This window comes from Calidris pugnax, unplaced genomic scaffold (genome assembly GCF_001431845.1).
Source record: "Calidris pugnax isolate Ruff unplaced genomic scaffold, ASM143184v1 scaffold163, whole genome shotgun sequence".
Lineage (NCBI taxonomy): Eukaryota > Metazoa > Chordata > Aves > Charadriiformes > Scolopacidae > Calidris > Calidris pugnax.
In genome coordinates, this window is record NW_015090899.1 from 316,710 (window position 1) to 341,653 (window position 24,944).

Below are 24,944 nucleotides of genomic sequence, written 5' to 3' on the forward strand. Positions count from 1 at the left end.
TGGTACTGAAAAGATTTTGGTACCAAAGCTTTCCACGGTTACATTTCTATGCTATTTGCAGGGCTGAGGGAAAAAGGTTCCACGTATTTATCCAACACAGCAAACGATTTACCATTATAAGAGTATGCCTAAAAGAAAAAACACAACATCGCACTGTGCTTTGCTGAACTTTCTTGCCTAAAAGAAACTATATTTAACTTTATCTTTGTATAGGTAGCAAAGAAAGATAAAACACAAAGAACAGCAATTGTAAAACTAAGTCGTGTTTGCTTTTTTCTTTTTCCTTCCTTTTTTTCCCTTTCTTCTGACTGACTCTGTACTTCTGCAGTACACAGAACTTGGGCTCTTATTTCAGTGGGAGCCGGTCCAGACCCTTAAAATTCTCTTACGACTCATTGACATTCACTCAGCTAAGAATGAATTTATCACTTATGCTAATGTGCGTGATTCCCAGAGTACATGCAGTGGAGATTTTCAGTTATTCTCCTCATGTCAGGTAGCACAAAAAAAGAAGAATGAAGTGGCTAATTTGGTCATAAGGAATGAGTTTTTCCCCCATCAGAGTTATTCTTCTATATAGTTTCCATGGTTCAGTAATTACAAAGACTAATTTCTGTAGGATGAGCTCCAGAATACCTAAATAATTAAATTTGTTTTCCTTCTCATTATCTATTCTCAATCTTTTACTTCCTTTTACATGGATAATCTCTGGTTATGCCAATTAAAATTATTTACACACTCCCGGAAGACAAGGTTAAAAAGTAATTTAGATAACCGGAGTTTCCTCCCTAATTTCTAGGTCAAAAGCCAAATGAAGGTTTGGAAATGTGTCTGATTCCTAAATAGAGATTCCACATGCAGTACAAATCCTCAGAATCTGAGCATTTTTTTGTCCACAGTGAGTAATAAGACACTTTTAATAGGAAGTTATGTTTAATAGGGTGACATAACACTAACTAAACTATCAAAGAAACCTTACTCTGACTATCAAAAAATGTATTCTTACTTTAAAGCATGAGACAAAGCAACTAACTTTGCTCCATTTGTATGAAGAGTATATTGTAACTAAAATTATCACAAACGTGCTTAATCCAAACTTAATACGAAACAGATTCATCATGCAATTTTTCTGCCACTAAGGGAAACACAATGTTTGGAACTACTGCAAATGGGAAAACTGCCACCCACTGGGAGTAACAGAATCAATGCTATGGAATAATTCATGATTCATTGGCTACGGAAAAAAACTGCCTTTGGGGATGCCTTTGCAAAGCTATTAAGCAACAGTTTGTTCATATGAACTAAGAAAAAGGGGTTGTAATTCTAGATTTTGTCTTTCCAGAAAACTTATTAAATGGTTTGTATTTATCATATATGCAATTATAATACCAATAAAACATAGCATTATATTTCTAGCCAGAATAGCTAAAAATCAAAGCATCTACTGCACTTTAATGTTTTCTATCCTTACATGAGTTGGACCATCTCACACTTCTGAATCAGTTAATTTGTTCCCCTTCATTTTTTAAATCAAATTTCATGTAGGGTTTATTCAAGTAGGAGGGAACTTTTCAGTAGTTGCCAGTGAGAGGACAAGGGGCAATGGGCACAAGTTGGAACATAAAGGGTTCCACTTGAATATGAGGAAGAACTTTTTCACGGTGAGGGTGACAGAGCCCTGGCAGAGGCTGCCCAGGGAGGGTGTGGAGTCCCCTTCTCTGGAGATCTTCAAGACCCGCCTGGATGCAGTCCTGAGTAACATGCTCTGACAAGCTCTGGGTGGTCCTGCTTTGGCAGGGGAGTTGGACTAGATGATCTCTATGGTCCCTTCCAACTCTAAAAATTCAGTGAAATTCAGTTAAAGTGTTTCTTGATATTTAAAAACGAAGTTTATTCCAAACCTTACCACTGCTGTAGTTCTTTCAGCATCACCAATCTGACTTGTTCTCGATATTTAAAAACAAAGTTTATTCCAAACCTTACCACTGCCGTAGTTCTTTCAGCATCACCAATCTGACTTGCTCAACTACCTTTACTTCATTCAAATGCCCTCCTCCTTTCTCTGAATCTTCCTCTTAAAGTCTTCTCGTACCCCATAAAAGCCTGTAATATTAGGCATTATTTAGCCTTAATCAGTAAGTGCTATGTTCACATGAAATTTAAAGCCAGCAAGATAGCCTAGTAAAGCTAATTCCTTGGTTTAAAAACGTGTCTATTCTAAAGATTCTCAACTGCAGTTTATCACTCACTGCTGAGTTTGTGCCTATAAACTAATGTGATCATGTATCAGTCTGGCGGCTAACCAAGATCTTTTATTGATTGAGACATCGCTGTCTTTGCCTTTATTTGACCTCCTTTGCCTGTTTAATCATTTATTTTCCACCTAGTGTTACCTATGAGTACCTAGGAGCCTGTCAGCTTGCTAAGCTCTTGTTACAGACCTGGGGAGGCTTTGCAAGGTAACTCAAAATGTCCCTGGTGTCACCGCAGGTGCTGTGGGATAGCTGATCTACCTTTTGAAAAATATGTCAGTCTGCACTAAGGACTGAGACAGATCTTGCAGCTGCCCTCCTACATCTCAAGTGTCAATACCCAGGCGACCAAATCCCACACACCTTGACGTCCTATACCCTGGGAGCAAAAAATATTTCTTTTCTTTGTTTGTTTGTCTATGCCTGGTCTGATATTGCTTTATAGGCTCAGATAGCAAAAGCTGCTGACAAGTCTTCACGTTTGCTAAGAGCCATGAGACATATAAGTATAAACTAGGCTATCCAAAGATAAAAGGAGCTACAGGTATGCTTTACTTGCAAGAAATAGCAATGCTGAGCCATGGGTCTCACAGCTTCAACACAGAATGAAGCTCATCTGGATATGCAACTAAATCCCCCCAATGCAGTCTTCCTCAGCTCCAGCCCCCCAAGCAGGGACTTCAGAACACCCAAATCATGAATTTGTTTCTACTGTGATGATGAGCTTCAATGATGACACATATACAATTCAGTATAAATATTCTGTTTTGTCCCAGTTTTAGCAATTTAAATAAATCTTCTACTCTTTGATAACGCCTGGCAGATAGAATGGATTTAACTGTAAAAGGAACATGGTTTCACAGTCCCTGGAAAATCTTTCTTGTAGCTTTCAGTAATCACGAAGTATCTATTTTTGTTTTGGATGATATTAAACAGCTGGATTTTTTTCCATGCAGACCCACAAAAAATCCATTAAGAAAATTGCCTGAGGCCTTATGTACAGATCAACTAGGTGTAAGCATTTTTATTCAAGCCACAAGCTACATTTCTCAAAATATGTTTCCCATTTTTTCTAGCTAGTATTTGGATTATCTGTATCTCCCTCATGCTTAACTTTATGCTTATGAATAGCAGAAGAATCCATGCATACAAACTTTTTCCAGAACAAAAAAAGACTATTTTACTCCTAAAATGAATATTTTTTTAGCCTGTTCTATTCTTTATTTTCTGCTACTGTTTTTAATATTCCCTGTCTCTTCAGTGCCGGGTAGGACTTCATTACTGAGTACTTGCTGATAGCCCTAGTATGGAAAGTAGCTGTTTCTAGACTACAGATAACATATCCATTATCATTAAATTCTCTCTCTGGAAGATGCAAAATTATAGACCAGCTCCAAAATCTTCCCTGTTATTAGCAAATTGTTTTGCAGTCAATTCCCCAAGAAGATGGAGAGAACATTAGTATAATTGTCTCATTATTATCTTATTTCCTTTGGGTAGGCATACAAAACTATACTCTTTCAAAATACTGCTTTAAACAGGCTCCTCAATGAATACAGTACATCTGGATTTATTCTGTAACGTGTCAAACATTTGATAAATACCATCTAGGACAAATCACTATGGAACGGTTTTTCAAACTATCCATTCTTCTTTCAACATCAGTAAAAAAATACTTGAGATAATATAAATTTTCTCTATTATAAATGATCACGATTTTAAAAGTTATGATAAAACAATTACTTCCTGTTTAAACAGTAAGACCTTCTGAAAAAATGAAAAAGCAGTAAAATGTAAGGTAAACACAGACCCTTTATTTCAGAGGTCATTATTCAGGCGAAAATATTTATCAGCTTCTCTACTACTATTGTTAAATATTATGGTTTATTTAACAGCTTAAGATAGTATCTTCTGTTTTGGTTTTTTTTTTGGTGAGGATAGCCAGTGAGGTTATTTTGCTGTAACTCTATTTTGTTTAAAGTACATTCATTTTAAAAAATTGACCCATTGAATAACATTTATAAACTTTTGTTAAAAGACGGTTACATTCCAGACTGTTGCCTCTTTACACAACTAAAATTCAAAGTGTCTCCCTAATGATCATTCATAATGCAGGCAGTGACACAAGCCCTACAGAAGACTCCAGCAAGGCACTGAGAAACTGTAATCAGAGTTTCAATCTCAAAAAGTCCATAGGCTTTTTAAGAAGATTGCCAGAATGGTGTTAATTTTGACTCTACTCTTTCTTCAACAAGGTAACTGCTAATCAGGGTAAGCTGAAGGATCAGCTTTAAAACAGATAAAAGTCATCACTACTGGTAAAAAGACATTTTTTTTAGTGTATATGAATTCTCTGAATTATGTTTCAATCAAATGGCCTCTTCCACTCTGAAAAATCTGCAATTCTGATTCTGGGAAGACACTAAAGGAATTACATGAATTATAGCAATAGATCAAGATTCACAAAAGATACCTATCGGCCCAGATGTTTCCATGACCCCTTTAAATACCTGAAAAATACAACTGTTTATGTATTACTGATCCTTCCTTGACAAGGCATACTTCATGATACAGAAGAGATTTACTGGAGGTATGTAAAAAAGTACAAGTCAAGCCATAATTTGGATAAAAGCAGAACAGTCAAGATACTTTTTAAAAGATTACAGCAAATCCTTGATAATCCTAATAGAATGAAAGACACAAACCCAATTTGGATAATGGATAAAACTGTCTACTGGGGAAAGTAGCAAAATATATGTAAAAGAAATTCAATGAAGCTGCATCTGCTACAATTGAGTAGTTGGAACTGATGACAAAGAAAAATGGGCGAAATACAAAGAAGCATTTCCACAGACATACTGAGCATCCACCAGACTAGCATTGCAGCTTTAAATTGAATGCAGGAAGGAAAAAGCATTACCAAGATCTTTGCAGTTATGAGATCAGAGTCTGCAAACACTTTTTTTTTTTTTTTTTTGGCACTGGCAATTCAGTTATTAAAAATAAATCACACATATGTTAAATGTGGAACGCAGTGACCCCTGTTGCATTGTCAACAACACAGCTCTAGGAAAACTGTAATTTGAAGCTGAAAATACTAACAGAAAATGGAAACTGTATGTATTCTGACACAGGCTGAAACTGCTGTCACTGTTTCTTGTAAATACCCTTCAAAGTAATGTGAGTATCAGATTTGTCAAGTCTTTGTGGATCCACAGGTGGCCAGACAAAACCCAAACCCACAGCCTTGCAGGTGACAGCGCAGTGCCCTGCCATGCCAGGCACCAGCCTTACAGCCTGCAAATTACCATCCAATCTGTCGAAAAAATTTACACTGACTTCTAACAGCTGACAAACTGACCCTTGTTTGATACCCACACATAAACACACCGATATCCAAGAAGTTACATGCCTTCAAAATGTTTTAAAACTTCTCTGCTACTTAAACTACAGAGAAAAGCTTATGATAAGAGTCACACAATTTGAGCAGCTTGCACACATGAGAGGGCAAGCTGAGGATGGCAGAGGCTCCTCAAACGGCACAGATTGTTGCTCTGCTCCTCACACCCAACACACCCAGCTGCCTGACACTAAAAAATCGCAGTTTCGTTCACGCCGGTCAAACTACTGTGGAAGAACACAATTTTCAGCCACCCTCCTTTTCCTGTAGTAAGGAGCCACTCAGAAATAAATTAGCAGCAAGTAGGTTTAGCAAGAAAGCACGCCTTTTTTCCATATGGTGCATACTGCGAAATTTGTCACAGGATGTAGCAAATGAAAACAGTAAAACTGTGTTCCAAAAAGAACTGTAAAATTGCTAGAAGATCGGTCCATTGCTGGCTATTAAGTAGGATGGGCCAGCATGCATTTTTGGCTAAGGAAATCCCAAAACGTCTGACAGACAGAATCTGGCACTAAATAACAGGCAAAAAAAAAAAAATATCATTTTCTACACATTCCTAACCATTGTCGAAGAAAAAGTCCTGTGACAATTCCCTTAGGCTGAGTCTGCTTGGCAGCTCTTATCTGTTTAAAAAATAGCGACAAAAAGTTGGTCCAGAGATTGGGATCAAATCCTTCCAGAGCACAAAGAAGGAAAACCACACCTTGATTCACATAGCAATCACTAAGACTGAAGTTAATTGCTAAATTTAATTACTAAAGCAAAAATTAATTTGCACAATGAAAGTTAAAGGTTGTTGCTTAAATAATTTAATATTTCTGTAGTACATTTCTTTAGTGGAACCTTGATTTTTCTGATCCTGTAGTAATTTATACCATATTTCCAATATGATTCAAATGCATCAAAATCCCAAAGTCAATTTTTTTAAAGATTGACCTAAGAACAGGATTCCATAAGCACTCATTCCTTGTGATTCATTAGCCCACTGTACTATTTGATTTGTGATATGTAATCTTTTGAGAACAATGGCTAAGCACAAATATACAATATTTTTTAAATTATCTATCTGAAAAAACTCCCAAATGCTGGTCATAACATACGTAATAATCAAGACTTCCAATACAACAACATGTGCTACAAATGAGAAAAATATGCTATCTTTTTTTTTTTTTTTCAGTTTGGGAAGAAGAGGTCTTATACCATCGTAATATTTGAATTTTAGCAGAAACATTAATTAAAACTTACAAATGGATTTAAATTAATTCCTATTAAAGATCGTTTAGTATTTTGTTTTATTATGGATGGGAAGCCAGCCTGTATTCAGGCAAGTCTATCCATAGCTTCAATTTACTGCACATTTAATATACCAGCTGCAGCAAATTTGCCCAAATTTGATAGTACTGTAATTACTTGAGCACCTGAGACTTGACTATCAACTTCTCCATTTCAGGCTTAAAGCTCTTTGTGTACTGTCTTCATTGCTTCCTGAATAGAGGTGAACCAACTGATCTCAGTTACGAAACCATCTTTACCACCTTCTTTGTAGCGATATTGATTAGTAAGCAATACTAATGCAGTTCCTCTGATGAAAGGATTTTTAGGGCTCACAAATACTGCAGATCTCCCTTATTTAACTTCATTGTATCTTTCCTACTTCTACACCACAAAGTATCTATCTTGAACAATTGGCATGACCCTAACTGAGCATACTGCACAAGAATAACGCAATGCTATTGATCACAAAGGACGTACAGAAGAAGCATGGCAAGAAACTACTTGGACGGCACAGCTACCACTTGAATACAAAAATAACACAGAAGTCCTGCTTGAAGTTGTTTGCTTGTTTTTCCCTTCCACATTTTCCGGAAGGGCTCATTTCAATTAACCAATCTAAAAATCTAAAAAAGAATCATTTTCCCAGTCCCTGTCTTTGCTTTCTGTGACTTGGGCGCAGTGCCTAGAGCACTTGCTGGTAATGATTCAGGCAAAAAAATTTGACGAGTGCCTCAACCTTCTCCATATCCCCGGTAACCAGGTCTCCCATTTCCTGCTGGTGATGGCCCACATTTTTCAATGTAAAAAAGTTAGCTGACCTTGGTTTTGATAGCAATGAGTATAAGCAAGAGCCTCTCTGCATAGCATCGCTTGGAATAAATTATAAACAATCAGGTCTTATCATTCTGGGAGCAGATACTGTTGGAAAAACATGCTGTTAATTTCAGAGAGTTCAGTTAGTTAGAAGAGGGTTAACTGAAAAGTAAAATAACCGAACAGAAAATTGGTTCTTTTATCTCAAACCAGGACAAGCAAGCATACATACATTGTAAAACAGCTCAGCAAGTCAGTGGGGAGATTTTAAATTGGTACAACATATTGATCAGAGGTATTTCTATCACTGTGTTTACAAATCAGCTGCAATGGAGGAGGAATGCTGGCATGTGATTTCTATCAGCACATGAATTAGTAAGAAAAGTGCCAGCATACCCATAAAATAGTCACTACCGTATACAAACATAAAACAGACTACTCTGAGTAGTTTATAACTATTTATAGCACACACCATTCATGGCCATAATAGGCTTAGAACTACAGCTCCATTCGTATTTCCTTACACCTTTTAAGAAATTGGCTTTGTTAACATTGCATCTATAGAATAGCCTTAAAGAAATGGCATCAAGGTATGCCACCTTCTTTCCACTTCATTTTCCAAAGTTATCAATTTTGAAATGGTACCAACTGGAAAAATCCAAAAATAATACTTTCCTAAGTCTCTGTAGACAAAATAAAAATGATACTATGTAATTACAGAAAACTAATATAATTAATGTAATTGCCTAGTGTGTGAAGACAGAAATTTAAAAATTAGAATTGATGAGCAGCAGACAGAAAGTGAGAATTAGATGGGAAAGAACTGTTAGTTTTACAACTTAGAAAAGCGGGCATTATTTTCCAAGTTGCATTAGGTCAGTGGGTCCAAGTTTATTACGGCATTTATTGTGGCCCCAGTCCAGACTGAACTCAATGGGAATCTTTCCATTGACTTCAATAAGCTTTGGATAAGCAACTGTGCTGTCATGTCTTCTATTATTTTTGTCAACTGGGAATATTAGAGTAGTTCAGACTAGCCTGCCTTAAGTTGCAGAAGACTTTAATTACCTGTTTCTTTACAGCACCATATTTTCTCATATAAATATTATATTCTCATATATATCTCATCTTTACCTCATCTTTATCTTCTTAATAGCTATTAACTCTGCTGAAAATGTAGTATGGGATGAATTTAGTTAAAATAACTTGCCAGTCAGAATGAAGAAGATAACCTAGGTTGCAAAGAAAGCCTGTTAAAAATATATATACCTAAAGTGGATCTAAAAGCTATAATTAACAGGAAAACCTGCATTCCGTCTAAAAAATATGGTTGACCTTACAGCAAGCACTGTATAATTAAAGAAGCATTATTGAAAGTATTGTGCTGTCAAAGCTGTCATCTCCCCCTTCCCCGAGTGGGAACAAGACTAACAACATCTGTTATAGTAGCTTCAGCAATCAGAAAGTCATCAGCAAGACTCTACACTGTCTACAATTAAAAAATTAGAAGAAAAACTAAAGTAACAATCACTAAAAAACTAATTCAACTAATTAAACCTGCTTGTAAGAAATCGTGATATACAGCATATGCTTACCAAAGGATTAGTGCATCAGTTGTTTATGTAGAAAAGAACACCCCACATGAATAACCATTTCACTTTATACATAAATGTATTTTACAGTTCAAAGTCGGAATTTTCAACAAAGAAATCAGGTACTCTTTTGAGACCCAGAAGGCATCATTTGCAGAGCAAATACTAGTTCTTGCTTCCCTTTTGACTGTAATGCTGACATCTTTGAATAGCAGGCCATCAGCGTTCAGAGTTCAGCTACTACTATTGAAGCAGCTCAGGCTAGTGGAAAAGCATGAATATTAGATTTGAAGCCAAGAAGTTTGATAGACTCACACCAAACAGTTTGCTGAGTCTCCTCATCACTTTTCTCTTAAAGACTGACAGGAAATAATTTCTTTTAAATATCTTCCTTATAAAGAGAGCACTATTTTATAGCAGTGCCTAATTTAAGGCAACATAAAACTTGAATGAGTATTTAGTACTCTATGAAACATTTTCACAAGTATTAAATCAATACAACACGTGATCTCTTGAGCACCGGATATACAATAGCATTTTTATGCTTTAATCTACTGAGAGATTAGAAAATTAGAAATGCAACAACGATCAGACTAGGTACCTTAAAAAATAAATTAAGTAACACTTTCAGAATGAAAGATATCTTTCACAAGGCCTATTGCATAGATATACTATACAGTTTTTAGGTTTGTTTCTAACTGAAGTATTTCATAACTCTGTATATCAATGCAGATATAAAACATAAATGTTGAGTAAATGGCATTTTATTAACTAAAACTGGTACAAACCAAGATGATATCAACATAAAGTGCATCAAGCAAAGAATATACTGTGACCACTGAAAAACACATTTGCACGTACGTGCGGTCTAAGTACTTCACTTCCATTTATCTCTGCCAGTGGTCATCACCTGTTTTAGTCAACACTTACACACTACACTGCTGCTCCTTCTCATTGTGAAATAGGAAGATAGGACTGACAGAGTATTCACACACGATGCTGCATCCTCAAATATGTTTTTTACCAGAAACAACTCCACAAATACAGTTGATAAATATGACAACTAAAAGCACAAAACTTGAGGTATTTTATTAAAGTTGAATATTAGCTTTCCTCCTAAAGAAACTACCATAGTTCTTACACTCCACCATCTATTGCAAAGGTTTTGACTGTGAATTTTAAATTTCATTCCATGAATAGTTCCAAACAGTTACCAAGTTTTCCATTATTCACAGTCCCATGCTATTCTACAGGTAACTGGCTACTTTCCCGCTCATATGGTCTACCTAACTTAACCAGGTTAAATGTACAGAAATCATATTGGAATTACTCTCTGATTCTGTCATAGACTTGAAAGCCTTAAAATTTTGCACATCCCCTCTAACTATATTAGGTAATCTTATAAAAGATGTTCCTCTTTAGGCATCATTCATTCATTTCAAATTTTTCTCTCAAATATGGTGATTGTGGTGTTAGTATTTCTCTCCTCCATGATTTTCATGAGAATGTGCACATAGCTAAAGGCATAAAAAGGTGCAACAAAAGCGAAAGAAAATTTTGTTGCAGTAGGTAAATATAGGAAAAATATTTTTTTTTCAGAATTTCCTCCATTATCAAGATACTGGCTTATATATATATATGCCAGTTTATGAAATGGCAGTCAGTGACATAATATGTGCAAAGCTGTACTGAAGAAGAAAAAAGTTCATTAGAATTGGCTACATTTATATTTTAGTAAGTAGATATCATTACTTCCTTTAGTAGTAGTAGTAGCAGCGCAATTGACTGCCAGGCATTTGTTCCGAGAACAGGATCTCTAAGGAACATTGTCAGTATATAGATAACACAGTTGCTAGTAGTGTTTGTCTGGTTTTTTTCATAGTTTCCTATACAGAGAAAGATGAAAGAGGCAACACTGAACACAAGACTATTTAATAAGCCATCCTGCCTCAAGGTGCTGCACTCTAAGGGTTCCAATAAAGACAGTTTGCTTGCAGGGAAGAGATTTGGAAAACTGTGTAGTAAGGGAGAGGGGAGAATATTACATGGCACACAGAAGAAAAAAACACCAAATTTTTTTTTTTTTTTTGCATACTATCATATACCAAAGTCAGGAATTTTCTTTCCTGGATTCCTGTTTCTATTAATTTCAGGATTGTGACATATGCAGTAGAATTACATTAACTTTAGGTTTGCTCTCCAAATACACAGACTACCTGGCTATACAAGTTTCTATGTTGTAATTTAAAGATTTCTGCTCTTCGGGAAAAAATACAGCAACTTCTGTTGGAGAATTCTATATCCTTAGTGCATCTTGAACATGTTTCAGAAAGAATTCTGCTCCCATACCCTAGCATAAAACACACATTTTTCAGAGAATGCATGGATCTAGATCTGGCATTCCTGAATCAGTTATAAAAGACCAACAGACAAACCAGGAGAACAGGTAAAACAGTGGGAGTCGGGTCAGAAGCTGAAAGCCATGTTACGCTGCTATTGCTGGCACAAATAAGGCCACATCTGAGGCCTTGTGATGTGACCTAAATATTAAGGGCAAACTCTACCATTTTAAGTGTTTGCAGCTGTATTTCTGAAAAATACGATTTCTGGAGAGTAAACATGAGCAGTTGCAAATATTCAGACAAATTACTTGTGGCAGAACAGCATATGCTAGGCCTAGAAGAGTGCTATAAATGTCCTGCCAGCTTCACCCACAAGCACTCACTTTGGAGCTCCCATCCGCATGACTGTAAACACAAGGAGAAGTCTAACGCAGCTTCCACCTAAAAGAAACTCTACCTATGTTAAAAAGGACAGCCAAGCTGAAATTAAGCTTAAACAAATCTTAATTTATTCTACCCTTTAGACAGTTGGCCCCTCAAAGAAAATGTATTTCTCAAAACAGCCTGTCATAGGTAAGACAGATGACTAGCCATTAAACTACTGACAGCATGGCCTATTTTTGTCATCAGTAAAATGAGCTTGATTACTAGCTTTACTAAATGCTGTCTAAATTATTCTGTCCACACTGTCAAACATTATTCTCCCACAGAGTGGGTAGGATTGGGGTGGCCTGGCTAACTTAAGTTCCAAACGGTACAATTGAGGGAAAACAACCACATCACTTGGAATTATTTACTTAACTTTACAGCCTACTTTTTTCCTGTTCATAAATTTGGGGATTAATAACAGTAATAATACAACAGAAAGCATGTTGTCCAGAAAATAACCACACTTCTCAGAGGACAGAGGAAATGGGAGTTCAGTTCAAATGTGCTCTCCATCTTAGACAATTGCCTTTTAGATGTTGTCTCAAGATGCATTCATTTCACAGCCATGCTCTTTTTATTTGCTAAAGCAAGAGGGATCGTAAGATGGCTTTTTTTTAAAAGGACCAACTTGACAAATTAGGCCATGTCTAACACTAATGTGGCTGAATAGAAAAAATAAAGTCTCCTTGCATGTATGTTTGTGTGGGTGGAGTATCCACGCAACCTGCTGAGCTGTGCCAGAGCCTCAGTTGCATCTGGCATATGGCATCATACAGTTCCAACAGCATCATCCAAGGCCCCTCTTGAGCTTAGGCAGCCTATTTAGCTGTCACAGGGAGGGCACCGCAGAGTTGAGTCGCCCTCTCTCTCATACCAGTGCCCTAACTATTCCGGTATCCCACCAGAGGAGACCACACCAAATTGCACCGAAGAGCAGCAGAGACAAGGCACTTGGATGTTGTAACTCAAATACACATTGGAGGAACAACAGAAGCAGTAAGTTGCAGAAGACATCCCTCACAGCCCCCACAGTCCCGCTCTTTCCATCTGCCCAAACCACGACACCATCGGATGAAAGACAAATGCCCTCTACTTCAAGTAGGGGAGCCCACACACCCCATGGATGAGGATAGCTTTCGTTTTGCACAGCCCAAGCACACTTTTACCCAAAGCTGCTGCACAGAAATGCCCTTTGCTCCTCCTCCAGGTTCTAAATAGGTGGGAGTACCATGTCTGCACGTGCAGTCTGATGCCACACCAGCAACGGAGGGAGAGGAGCAGGTATGACTACGTGTCTTGCATTTCCTAATGGTTACCTTGGTTATTGTTCCTGGTCAGCCTGTAGACTTTCTACACGTCAGAAGAACCTCCACTGATTATAACTGAAGCACACATTGTAATCTGGCTTGTGTGGCAATCTGCCCTGTTAGGATTGTGTAAATCTTTTGCAATTGTTTATTTATTGGAAGTCTTCCTCTATATGGTTTTATGGTGATTTTAAAAGACTTCTAAGTGATTTTAATGTCTTAAATCTGCCACTTCATTTCTCTTCAAAGCAAAAGTATGGACCTTAAGTGATGAGCCTACATTGCTGTTTAAAATGTTATATTGTGAAGCATTTCTATGAATTTTAAACCAAAATATATATCTTTAGTAGATACAGGTCAGATCAGAAAGAGAGCTGTTAAAGTACTAAATACTCAGTTTTCCCTAGGTCAGAAAGTCCTTCTCCTTCCTATTTTTTAGATGAATTTTTTTAAAATCACAATGACTAACTGACACTTTTTCTAAAAATGAAGAGACAAAATAAGGCTAGGGACCATAACAGAAGTCTTGTTATTATCTCAACACATTTGTTACTGTGTACTAACTAACAATATACTAAGACCTCTTTATTTGTATTTTATGATTTTTAATTAACAGTCACTTTCACTCTTTTATACATCTGAAGATATCATAGATTGTGAAAGGTTAACAAATCTCACAGTTATTCTCACAATGGCAGAAAAAGAGGAAAAAACAAAGCCAAGTGAGGAATTATATGTGTTCTTCACTTAAGCCAGCCAAGTGGGAAGAAAGTCTCTTGGGAATGATTGCCCAGTGTTTTGCAGTCTACTCACAGTGCTTTATGAGGTTTTGGTGAATATATAAAAAAATTAGATGAAAGATCTTGAGAATTTTTCAGATGGGAGCCTTACTTCCAACTCCCAGTTATCAAAACTTTCTACCAGACTTCAGTACCATGTAACACATACTGCCTGTCATTACATCCAATACCACAAAAATTTCTGAATTTATAAAACCCTATCTCCTTATCTTACAATTCAAAATGTAATTCAGAATGTAATTCATCCGGAAGGCAGCGTTCCACAAACTGAGCTCCATTTACTGCTCTTGGCCTACAGAAGTATTACTGATGGTTTGAAGACAGCTGGCATTCTCTCGCTACTCAAAGCTTTCAGCTATTTCTGCAGATATCTTGGCTCCTCTGCTTCAAGCAAACTCTGGTAGCCTCAAAGAGCCAAACAAAGAAAGAAGGAGGACAAAGCCTAGCTGTAACATATAAAGAGGAGGAAAAAGGAGCTGCTCTGAGGAGCTGCCGAAACACCATCAGAGGCACAATGTCATTGGAAACAAGCAAAACAAAAATGCAGCAGCGTGTTCCCCAGCTAAGCAAGAAGAACAGACATAGAGATAATAGGAGTTTAACAGGATGCAAGGAAGTAAAAGATCAATAAAGCTGGACAAAGGAGAAGGGGAGGTAAACAGTGAAAAAAAGAAACTTTAGAAGTGCAATTAACAAGTATATGAGAGAAGATACATCATATTCCAGAAATAAGAGTTAAAAACACCCAGAACCTTTCCTCATGCAAGTAACTATCAATATATAATCGTACCATCCTATCAATAAGGAAGAAGTCAGTATCGTGACAATTTTATGACATATACAAATTGGTATGTAACAGCTATATAGTTAAGAATCTTTTCTTTTAAGGCATCTTTGACTTCAAAGGGTTATTTCTTTTACTAAGTCCAAATTTAAAGATGAACACCAGAAAATAAAAAAACCAGACATATCAACCAACTCAAATCAACACGGATGAAATGTGAAGTGTAACGTCCATTAACTGAAAAAACCCCCCAAGAAACAAACAAATCAGTACATAAGGCGTAACATCCATTAACTGAAAAAAAAAACCCCAAGAAACAAACAAATCAGTACATAAGGATAATGTCAGCAATTTAATCACTTACAGGCTCTCCCCGATGTCCTTCAAGGCCTGGAGATCCAGGCTGTCCAACTTCTCCCTTTCAAATAAAAAGGACTGTTAAATATGATATTAAAAAAAAAAAAGATCTTCATTTGCATAATAAAAATTATTATTTGAAGACTGTTAAATACGATATTAAAAAAAAAAAGAACTTCATTTGCATAATAAAAATTATTATTTGAAATAGCAAATTACTATTCTTAATATAAGTAAAATGTAAAACCAATACATATGATCAAGGCTTCATCAAACAAATCAGTCTTAAAACCAGTTTCAAACACAGTAAGAATTGTTATCGATCTGATATTCCCTTATTCTGCCTCCAATAGACAGCTGTCAAACAGTTTGCAAAAAGACAGGAGAGATAGACAATTGTCTTTTGAATCAGAACAGCAACTACTGGTTGAAGAAGTGCATAAAACAGTAATAAATTGCTATTGTCCAATTATTAGTACAACTAACAGTCCGAGAACTATTTCAAAGCACTCCAGAATACAGCAGTACCGATATGATAAAATCTTTATGTCCTTACTCAAAATATGTATGATACCAAAAACATTCTGAAAATTTGAAGAATAACTCTAGAAATAAAAACATATGAAACAAATGCAAAGATTAATTTATATATATATACACATATATAATAAACTGGTAATAATTAACCTAAAACTACAAAAACTGGACTTGAAGTAACAATGCCTAGCATCTGGGTTTCAAGCCATGCTTTTTTTCCACATTCTTTCCCAGTATGAATATTGTTAGAAAACAGGAAAGCTCCAGCAGAAATTTCCTTCAAAGACAGCCTGTTTGTTGCTGCTCTGAATTTGATTACAGACGTGGAATGAAGCAATGTTTTATAGCAAGCAGATGTTGAAGTCAAGCTGACAAAATGTTTGAATGAAGAATGTATCTTCTGTTAACTGTTATATTATAAAATGAATAAAAACCAATGAGTATTAATTATTGTAGTACAAAAACATGACAATTAAGAAAATAAAGAAAATGTCTTTCAGTTCAATTGTACACAGGTTCACACAACTAGTATACTGAATTATCTGTATATTGTTTAAAAGCATAAAAGCAGATCAAAATGCTCTCCAAATTCATGCTTCATCAACATAATACTTCACTCTAAAGGGCCACTGGTGACAGTTAATATTTCATGTTAAACAACTGCAACCGTTACCTGTTCTTGCTCTAAAATACCAGAGGAAAAAAATCTGATTTTTTTTTCTACTTTCTATAGTACCAGAGAACGAACTTCTCCACCAACTTGGCAGAGATATCTCTGTGTGTATATACTTAGGTGTATGTGTATATATATATATACACATTGAAAATAAAGCAGGATTAATGTGAAATAAATTCACATAGGTAACTTAGCTCCCAACAGAAGTCTAGTCAAGACAACTGATAGAAGCTTGATTCAGCTAATCAGACACCAGGAGCTCAATTTCATTACCCACACATAGTCGTTTGGTGATATTTGAGGTACTAAAGGGTGTCTTGTCTGGGTTCCTACTCCCATTCCAGAAAGGCACTTTCCATAGAACTTATAGCATATTTTTCAGCTCCCTTAGGATGCCCTGGACACCAATGCATGCACCAGGCATGTAGGCAACTAAACTGGTATCTGCAGAGCTGAATTGCTCTCCAGACTCCACTGGCATTATTAGTTAGACCTCCTTTAATGGCAACGCAGGTAGCTACTACGTCCACAGATACCTTAGCTGAATGTTTTAAGAATGCCTGTTAAATTGTCTTTGCCTGACATATCTGCAAGTGTCAGAGATACATGCTCTTGAGGATATATATGACAATTTGTAACCAGGTATTAATGAGATTTGAAGATCAAAATGAAATGAATGTAGGAGTATAGATATATATGAATAACGACAATTTGTAACCAGGTATTAATGGGATTTGAAGATCAAAATGAAATGAATGTAGGAGTATTTAAAAACTAAACCAAGTAACAATCCAGTACTGAAGGTGCTTTCCCCCAATTTTCATCCAGCCCCTTCAAAAGCAATAATAATAATTAGATTACTTTCCTCTTAACTGTACACAACAGGTAAGTTCTGAACCGTATGCTTGCATATAAATTTCATTAACAATTTCACAGAGTTAGAGAAACAGAAGTAGGATAAGGGAGACAAAGTAGAAACAATCTCTGATGATCACTAACGCACTCCTGATAAAAGCTTTGTCCCTACTCACAAACCAACTGAAATCAATGAACTCTGCCCAGTGACTGGAGTGAACTTTGGCATTTCCCAGTAACACACATTATTTTAATTTCCAGTACCTCTCCACAGAATGAACTGAGTATATTCTGACTAATAGCAGTGCTATTGAAGACTTTTGCAAGATATGAATATACATTTGTACATACCTTGAAACCAGGACTTCCTGGCAATCCATCTTTCCCGCTTCTGCCAGGGTCTCCCTGTGACAACAGGTAACAGCCATCAGGAGGTGAATTTACAAGCACAAGGTAAAGGCAAATTGTCTTTGCAAAACTTACAGATCGCCCAGGCATTCCTGGAAACCCTGTGTCACCTTTCTCTCCTTTTGAACCCTAAGAAATACAGCAAACGAAAAGTAAGTAGTGCTCAATGTCCCAATGTTTATGCTGCAACTTCAGTGTATTTAACCTATAATCTACGTATGTTACTTGTAATTTTGAAAATGTATGGAAGACCTGTTTCTTTCTTAACACACTTCTGTCTAAATGTATGTTATTTGTAATTTTGAAAATGTACGGAGGAAACTGTTTCTTTCTTAACACACTTCTGTCTAAACCCACTTTCAAATTGCTTAAAATTCCCATTTAGTTATAAGGTTCATGTACATTGCTATGTATTAAAAAGCACAGACTTCTTCACAATATAATTGTTACATATACCCTATATTAAAGGCATAGACATATTTGAAAAAAATGTATTTAATTAAATTCCCTGTGAATACACCTGTTATAAAAATATAAATGATACTGTATGGGATGCTAGCGTCCAGGCTCTGGTGGGGGGCTGCAGGGTGGCCTCTGTGAGGAGAGACCAGTACTGCCCTGTGCCAGACACAGCTGGTTCCAGCCCGTTCCACAGCTGAACCCCCCAGCCATGGTGTGGTCACCTCAGGGGAAAATTATTTAAGAAAGGGCAAAAATATAGAATCATCCTAACCACAAACCTAACTACCAACCGTCACAGAGTTAGATAATAGAACCATCATCATCAACTAGAATCATAGAACCATTTAGGTTGGAAAAGCAGCCATGGTGGGGCCACCTCAGGGGAAAAATATTAAAGAAAGGGCAAAAATATAGAATCATCCTAACCACAAACCTAACTACCAACCATCACAGAATTAGATAATAGAACCATCATCATCAACTAGAATCATAGAACCATTTAGGTTGGAAAGGACCCGTAAGATTATCAAGTCCAACTGTAAACCTAACACTGCCAAAGCCACCACTAAACCACGTGCCTCATCACCACATCTACCCATCTTTTAAATACCTCCAGGGATGGTGATTCCACCACTTCCCTGGGCAGCCTGTTCCAATGCTTGATAACCCTTTCAGTGTAAAAATTTTTCCCAATATCCATCCTAAACCTCCCCTGGTGCAACTTGAGGCCGTTTCCTCTTGTCTTACCACCTGTGACTTGAGAGAAGAGACCAACCCTCACCTTTCTACACCGTCCTTTCAGGGAGTTGTAGAGAGCAATAACGTCTCCCCTCAGCCTCCTTCTCTCCAGGCTGAACAACCCCAGCTCCCTCAGCTGCTGCCCATAAGACTTGTGCTCTAGACCCCTCACCACTTTTGCTGCCCTTCTCTAGACTCTCTCCAGGACCCCAATGTCTTTCTGTATGACACAGGCAAAGTAAGGAGTGAGAGACTCTCTCCAGAACCCCAATGTCTCTCTGTATGACACAGGCAAAGTAAGGAGTGAGGGAAAACGTGAGAGAAACAACTCTGCAGACACCAAGGTCAGCGAGGAAGGAGAGGAGTCAGTAGTCCAGCTACCAGAGCAAAGATTTTCCTGCAGCCTGCAGAGAGGACCATGGTGGAGCTGTGGTAGCCAAGCTGCAGCACATGCAAGAACAGGTTTGTCCTGAAGGACTGCAGCCCGTGGGAAGGACCCATGCTGGAGCAGGGGAGAAGTAAGGAGGAAGGAGAGCACAGAGGAACTGTTATGGACTGACGACCCCATTCCCCATCTCATGAAAGAATGAAGCTGAGCTGAGGAAAAAGCAGGGTGGGGGAAAGGTGGTTTAGTCTTTGCTTCTCACTATCCAAACCTATTATAGCTGGCAATAAATTAAATTAATTTTCCCAAAGTCAAGTCTGGTTTTCCCATGAGAGTAATAGGTAGGTGATCTCCCTGTCCTTATCTGGACAGGTAAGGTCCAGATAAGGACCCACAAGCTTTTCCATCTTATTTTCTCCACCTGTTCTGTCAACAAGGGGGAATGAGAGCATGACTAGTGAGGTGGTTCAGGCAGCCAGGCGAGGTCGCCCCGCCACAGATACCAACAACATTTTGCTTTATTTTATGATTATAAATTTACTTGCCTTTTTTCCATATATTCCTGGCACTCCTTGATCTCCTTTAGGACCCCTTTCTCCCTAGACAATGTGTGTGAATAAGTTAATTTTTAAAATAGAAGTAGTTATATACAGATACATATATTCAAAGTATAAATGTATAGCAGACAAACATGAAGGAGGCAAAGAGCTCCAGCTGATATAAAAAATAAAATATGCTCAAATGCTCAAGACAGTAAATTCAGATCTTGACTTCTGCAATCTCTCTTAGGGGAGAAGCTCAGAATGTCCAATGCTATTGGCTTAACACTCCTATTTCCAATGGAAGGCACTATGAGTTTCTGGTCGCTTCGATATAGGTAGGTACATAAGTGAAAATTCAGCTCTTTGAAAAGTGCTGCACTCTTCTGAAGAAATTATTTGAAAAGTTTAAAATAAAATTTGGAAAAACTAAGAAGGAAATTCAGTTTAGTACTAACACTGAAGAGCAAAAGACACGTGATGATGTTTTGGGGAACACATGTGAAAAAAACTAATTGTGTTAGACCAGAACTACCCTTTGCGATTTGTCACTCAAATGGAATGATTTTAAAAAAATATATAAAAAATTATTAAACTATTTATATTTTTGACACATTATTTGTGATGAAGAAGGTTAAAAGTAGTAGTAGAATCAAAGTTCAAAGTAATGAATATAGAATTCCGTAGAACAGAACAAAAATGAAGAAACCAGGTGGTTCACCACTGCTTGATATGTACATATGACGTCCCATGTCACGTATCTTCCTTCTATTTCAGAATCGTATCTATTCATTTTATATAGTTCAAATGCACTGACTTTATATTGTAAACTTATATTTCCTTTAAATTAAACTATAGAGCAAGCTGAAATACATGGATATTGTAACAAGAAATACTTAATTAATAACCTTTGGTGCTGGCATCCCATGTAATCCAGGAAAACCAGGTAGTCCACGGTCACCCTAAAAGAGCAAACATTTTTAATTCTTATATGTAAAATAGTAACAGCAATAAACTATAATAGTATTCATACTCTCAATGATCAACAAATAGTGGAAAGAAGTTGTATATCATCTTATCAACTACATAACATTGATATGATGATTGATTAGAGTTTGTTGCTCCTTAAACAAAACTCAATAAATAAAAGAAAAAAGTAAACAATCACTAAATTTTTTAGAATAAATTTTACTGTAATCTCACAATAAAGCTTATGCAGGTTCAAAAGCAGCAACTGAGTGTTGACAAGAGGAAAAAAAGCTTTGAAAAGAACTTAAGAACTTTGAAAAATCTCTGTAGGGGCTGTGATAATTCCACCATCCATTCCTAATTGCTGAAGAACATGGAAATTCCCTAAATCTAAGAAGGCTTTGCTCCTACCTCTTACTGAAAAGGTTAAAGACCTACTGACCTTATTCAGGAAATTCCCTAATCTAAGAAGGCTTTGCTCCTATCTCTTATTGAAAAGGTTAAAGACCTACTGACCTTATTTTACCAACTTGCTCTAGATAAATGAAGTATTGAAAAACAAGGTATTAAGTATTTTCTCTAAACAATAAACAAAATGAAACCAAGATGCACCAATAAAACAACTCTAGCACTTGGACAAATGAGTTCTCATTTCAGTGTAAGACAGAATCCACTCTGGTAAAAGCAGCTATCAATTGAAAACACAAACCAAAACATTGGTTCTTTTTATTATCCTCACAGATGTCAAATATCAGGAATCCCAAAACCTTTGCTGTTTTTCTGACAATTTGTCTGCAAGCTCCCGTGGGAAATTACAACAAAAGGCTAAACTTGTCACTACCTGCCTTGAAACAATAAAAACAAGTTTAGTTGCTTGTTTCTATAGACAGAATCTACTTCACTCAGAATAAATAGTCAACCACCAAATCATTTTTTGGTCAACTACAATGTTTTATCTCCATTAATATCTCAATTTACATTGAGCAATATATTTCAATTTGTTTAATATATTTCAGTCATAAAGGATGAATAGTAAATTAAGCTCAGGAAGTTATTTTAAATAATATTTCAAGTTCTAAGACAAAGGGTAAAAGAAAATAAGTCTCAGTGGTATTTATCAAAACCACTCATGTCTAATCAGATTTGGAGAGGTCTGTCACATATTCACAAAAGACAGGAACACGACCACAGGAATGACAGCTTGTGGCTTAATGTTATCAAAATATCTCTCAACAAATAAGTATTGAAAACAGACAATAGAATGGAGGTAAAAAAAATCACCAAAGTTTATGAAATAAACACTTCATGCATTCATTGCTTCTTAATGAAAAGAATGGAGCCTCGATTTCTGCTCAGAGTGGTGATTCAATTACTGGATAAGCTAAAACACTTGGCAATGGAAACAGTTTTAAAGTAGTTGCTACAGAAACTTTACAAGTAATGGGATGAAATTAAGAGATGAAAATTTGGGCTGAATCATCAGGAAAAAAATTCTAACGGCAAGGCATATTTTACAATGGAAGAAGTTTTCTAAGGGTGGTGGAAGCCCTATTTCTTGGCACGTTTTGAACAAGGCTGGACTGAGCATTAGGAAATATTCTATCTGTCACAACCCTGCACTGCCAGGAGAGTAGGCTTTTTCATCATCAGTATCGTACTTTCTGCACATGGCCCAATACTGACTGATCAGTTAGATTAACATCTAATATCAATTAGACTAAGATGCCTAAAACACAGAACACAACCACATGTTTCAGCTCTAAGCGTGCATTTGAGAATTCTGCTGAACAGTGATGAATTTAAGGACCTGCTTTTAATATTGGCAACTTTCAAAGAAGGAAATTCCACTGTAAAATATCTGTGTGCAAAACAAGTGTTTATTTTAGAAAAAAGGCTTTGAAGTTTTAAATAAACCAAAAACAAAATACATTTTTATCACAATAAACTTAGAACTTTTCTAAATATAGGGTAAAAGTGTGAGAGAAGAGTGGACACAAATATTAACATAATCAATGAGGCTTGCCAAAAGCCAATGGCTCGTTTATTCACTGTCTACAGAGAAGATCCAGGTTCAAGTTTATCCTGATTACCAGAAGGGAGTTATACATAAGCTTCAACATCTATCTGCAGCTACAAGCTATTGGCTACACCTCGGCTAGCATTTTTCCACAAAAAGCTTTGGTTTCAATTAGTCAGTGTTTTCTGATAAAAAGTGCCATCCAAAAATTCCCACCTAGCTCATCTGGATGCTCTTAAAGAGAAAAAGGGTGCAAAGAGATAGAAATAAACTATTCTGACAGATGTCTTTACAATACTCTCAGTTACCCATATTTGGTAAGCTTTCTAAATATAAATTATTAAGTGTAATACAGGTGTTACTGACAATGCTAAACCTATAAAGACTGTATTAAATAACATAGACAAGATTCCGAATTGAAATAACATTCTAAAATTAGGATTCTTATTCCTTCTTTATTACCTTTTTAGTAAACAATGCTCACAGAAGCCCCATGTGATTCTATGATTCTAGATTCTATGTGAAAATACTGATACTATTAACTGTATAACCAAAAATGATAAATGGTAAGAGTGAAATATCTTTTTTTTTTTTTTACCTTAGCACCATCTTTCCCCGGCTCTCCCTTGGTACCTGGTAAGCCGCGTGGTCCCTAAGAGAAAAAATGAAAACAAGCTCAAATGGTGATACAGTCCGATACAGGAGACACAGAAATGTAATATGACATGACCCAGGGAGTGATGTGTCAGCTGGCTGATCACAGCATTTTGGTAACTAGATACAAAAGCAGGACCAAGCACAAAACACAGCCAGCATGTATGAACATGGCACGCTATCATAACCCATCACCAGGGAACACCAAAACAACCTTGGCTCTAATCAAGGACCGCCCCAGGAAAAAAGGACACCACGCGGTGTGTACTAGTCCAGAGATGTCCTCTTCCTTTCAAATGTCCATCAGACATTTGCCATGTCGCATGCTCGCTCTTGGCCCCAGCATGCTCTCCGATTTTTAATTCAACAAATTGGTAAGTCCTTGACTATCCAGCCAGACTGGATCATGCCATAAGTAAAATACAGCACTGGTTTCCAACAACTGTCCCAATAAGGACCACTAAATTAATACAAAGAAGAAAGAAAAAGAATTCTCCTCCATCCATCTGGGCTTTATCTGAAACCTTCTTTTGGACATGTGAGTTGTGAGTAATCAATCAACACGACAATGCTTCAGATCACTGTTACTGATTCATAGAAACCTGTAAAGAACTGCTGTTTGGCTTCTGGATCAGGATGGAAATGTCTAAGCCCCAGATGAGTTCTGCTCCTACAGGCCTTACCTAGCAATTGTCAGCCTACCTACAAACCCCAAAGCCATGCGCGTTCCAAAGCCATTCACCCAAGGATGGCCCCTGACTTTATGCCATCCCTTGAGCCCTTTTAATTCCCCACACCTCAACTCTCAACGGCAAACCACAGATATTGGGAGTCAGTGGGATTTGTATCAAGATTTTCAAATTGTAGGAATGAAACAGAAACTTACTTGAATGCCTGGAGTTCCTGGGATACCTGGAGTTCCTGCTGATCCCTGATATCCCTAAGCAAAAGAAACCAAGAGTTGTGACTATTCAAAAGTTATATTTGCAATTTTCCAAACACCCTTTTTAGGAAAGAACAACCCTCGTCGTTACTAGAGAACTGTTGTCACAACCCTATCATTCTAGGTCACGAATTTCAGTTACTGCTATCACATTCACACATTTGAGATTTACATTTCAGCTTTCAGAAGCACTAATCTCTGCATCTGAAATTTGCAGTCTCCAGACTTCATGTTAAATCCATTATTTTATATATTAAGTTTAAATATATATAAAAATAAATATATATAATATTTATAAAATATAGATGTAAAAATATAAATATATAAAAAATTATAAATATATATTTATATATATTTATTGTTTTTCCCTCTCTCTCTCAAGAAAAATAGCTGAAAAATGCCAGGAC

At 36.6% G+C, this 24,944-nt stretch overlaps 1 protein-coding gene across 1 annotated transcript in view; it reads right to left on the reverse strand.

Annotated features, from left to right (window-relative positions):
* COL21A1 (collagen, type XXI, alpha 1) overlaps positions 1-24,944 on the reverse strand; it is a 154,052-nt gene that overhangs the window by 34,661 nt on the left and 94,447 nt on the right. The window contains exons 11-17 of the mRNA XM_014948592.1: positions 24,481-24,534; positions 23,539-23,592; positions 20,863-20,916; positions 19,961-20,014; positions 17,906-17,959; positions 17,774-17,827; positions 15,362-15,415 (exon numbers count right to left, since the gene is read on the reverse strand). Coding sequence (XP_014804078.1) covers positions 15,362-15,415; positions 17,774-17,827; positions 17,906-17,959; positions 19,961-20,014; positions 20,863-20,916; positions 23,539-23,592; positions 24,481-24,534 — 378 coding nt within the window. The remainder of the gene's footprint in view (positions 1-15,361; positions 15,416-17,773; positions 17,828-17,905; positions 17,960-19,960; positions 20,015-20,862; positions 20,917-23,538; positions 23,593-24,480; positions 24,535-24,944) is intronic.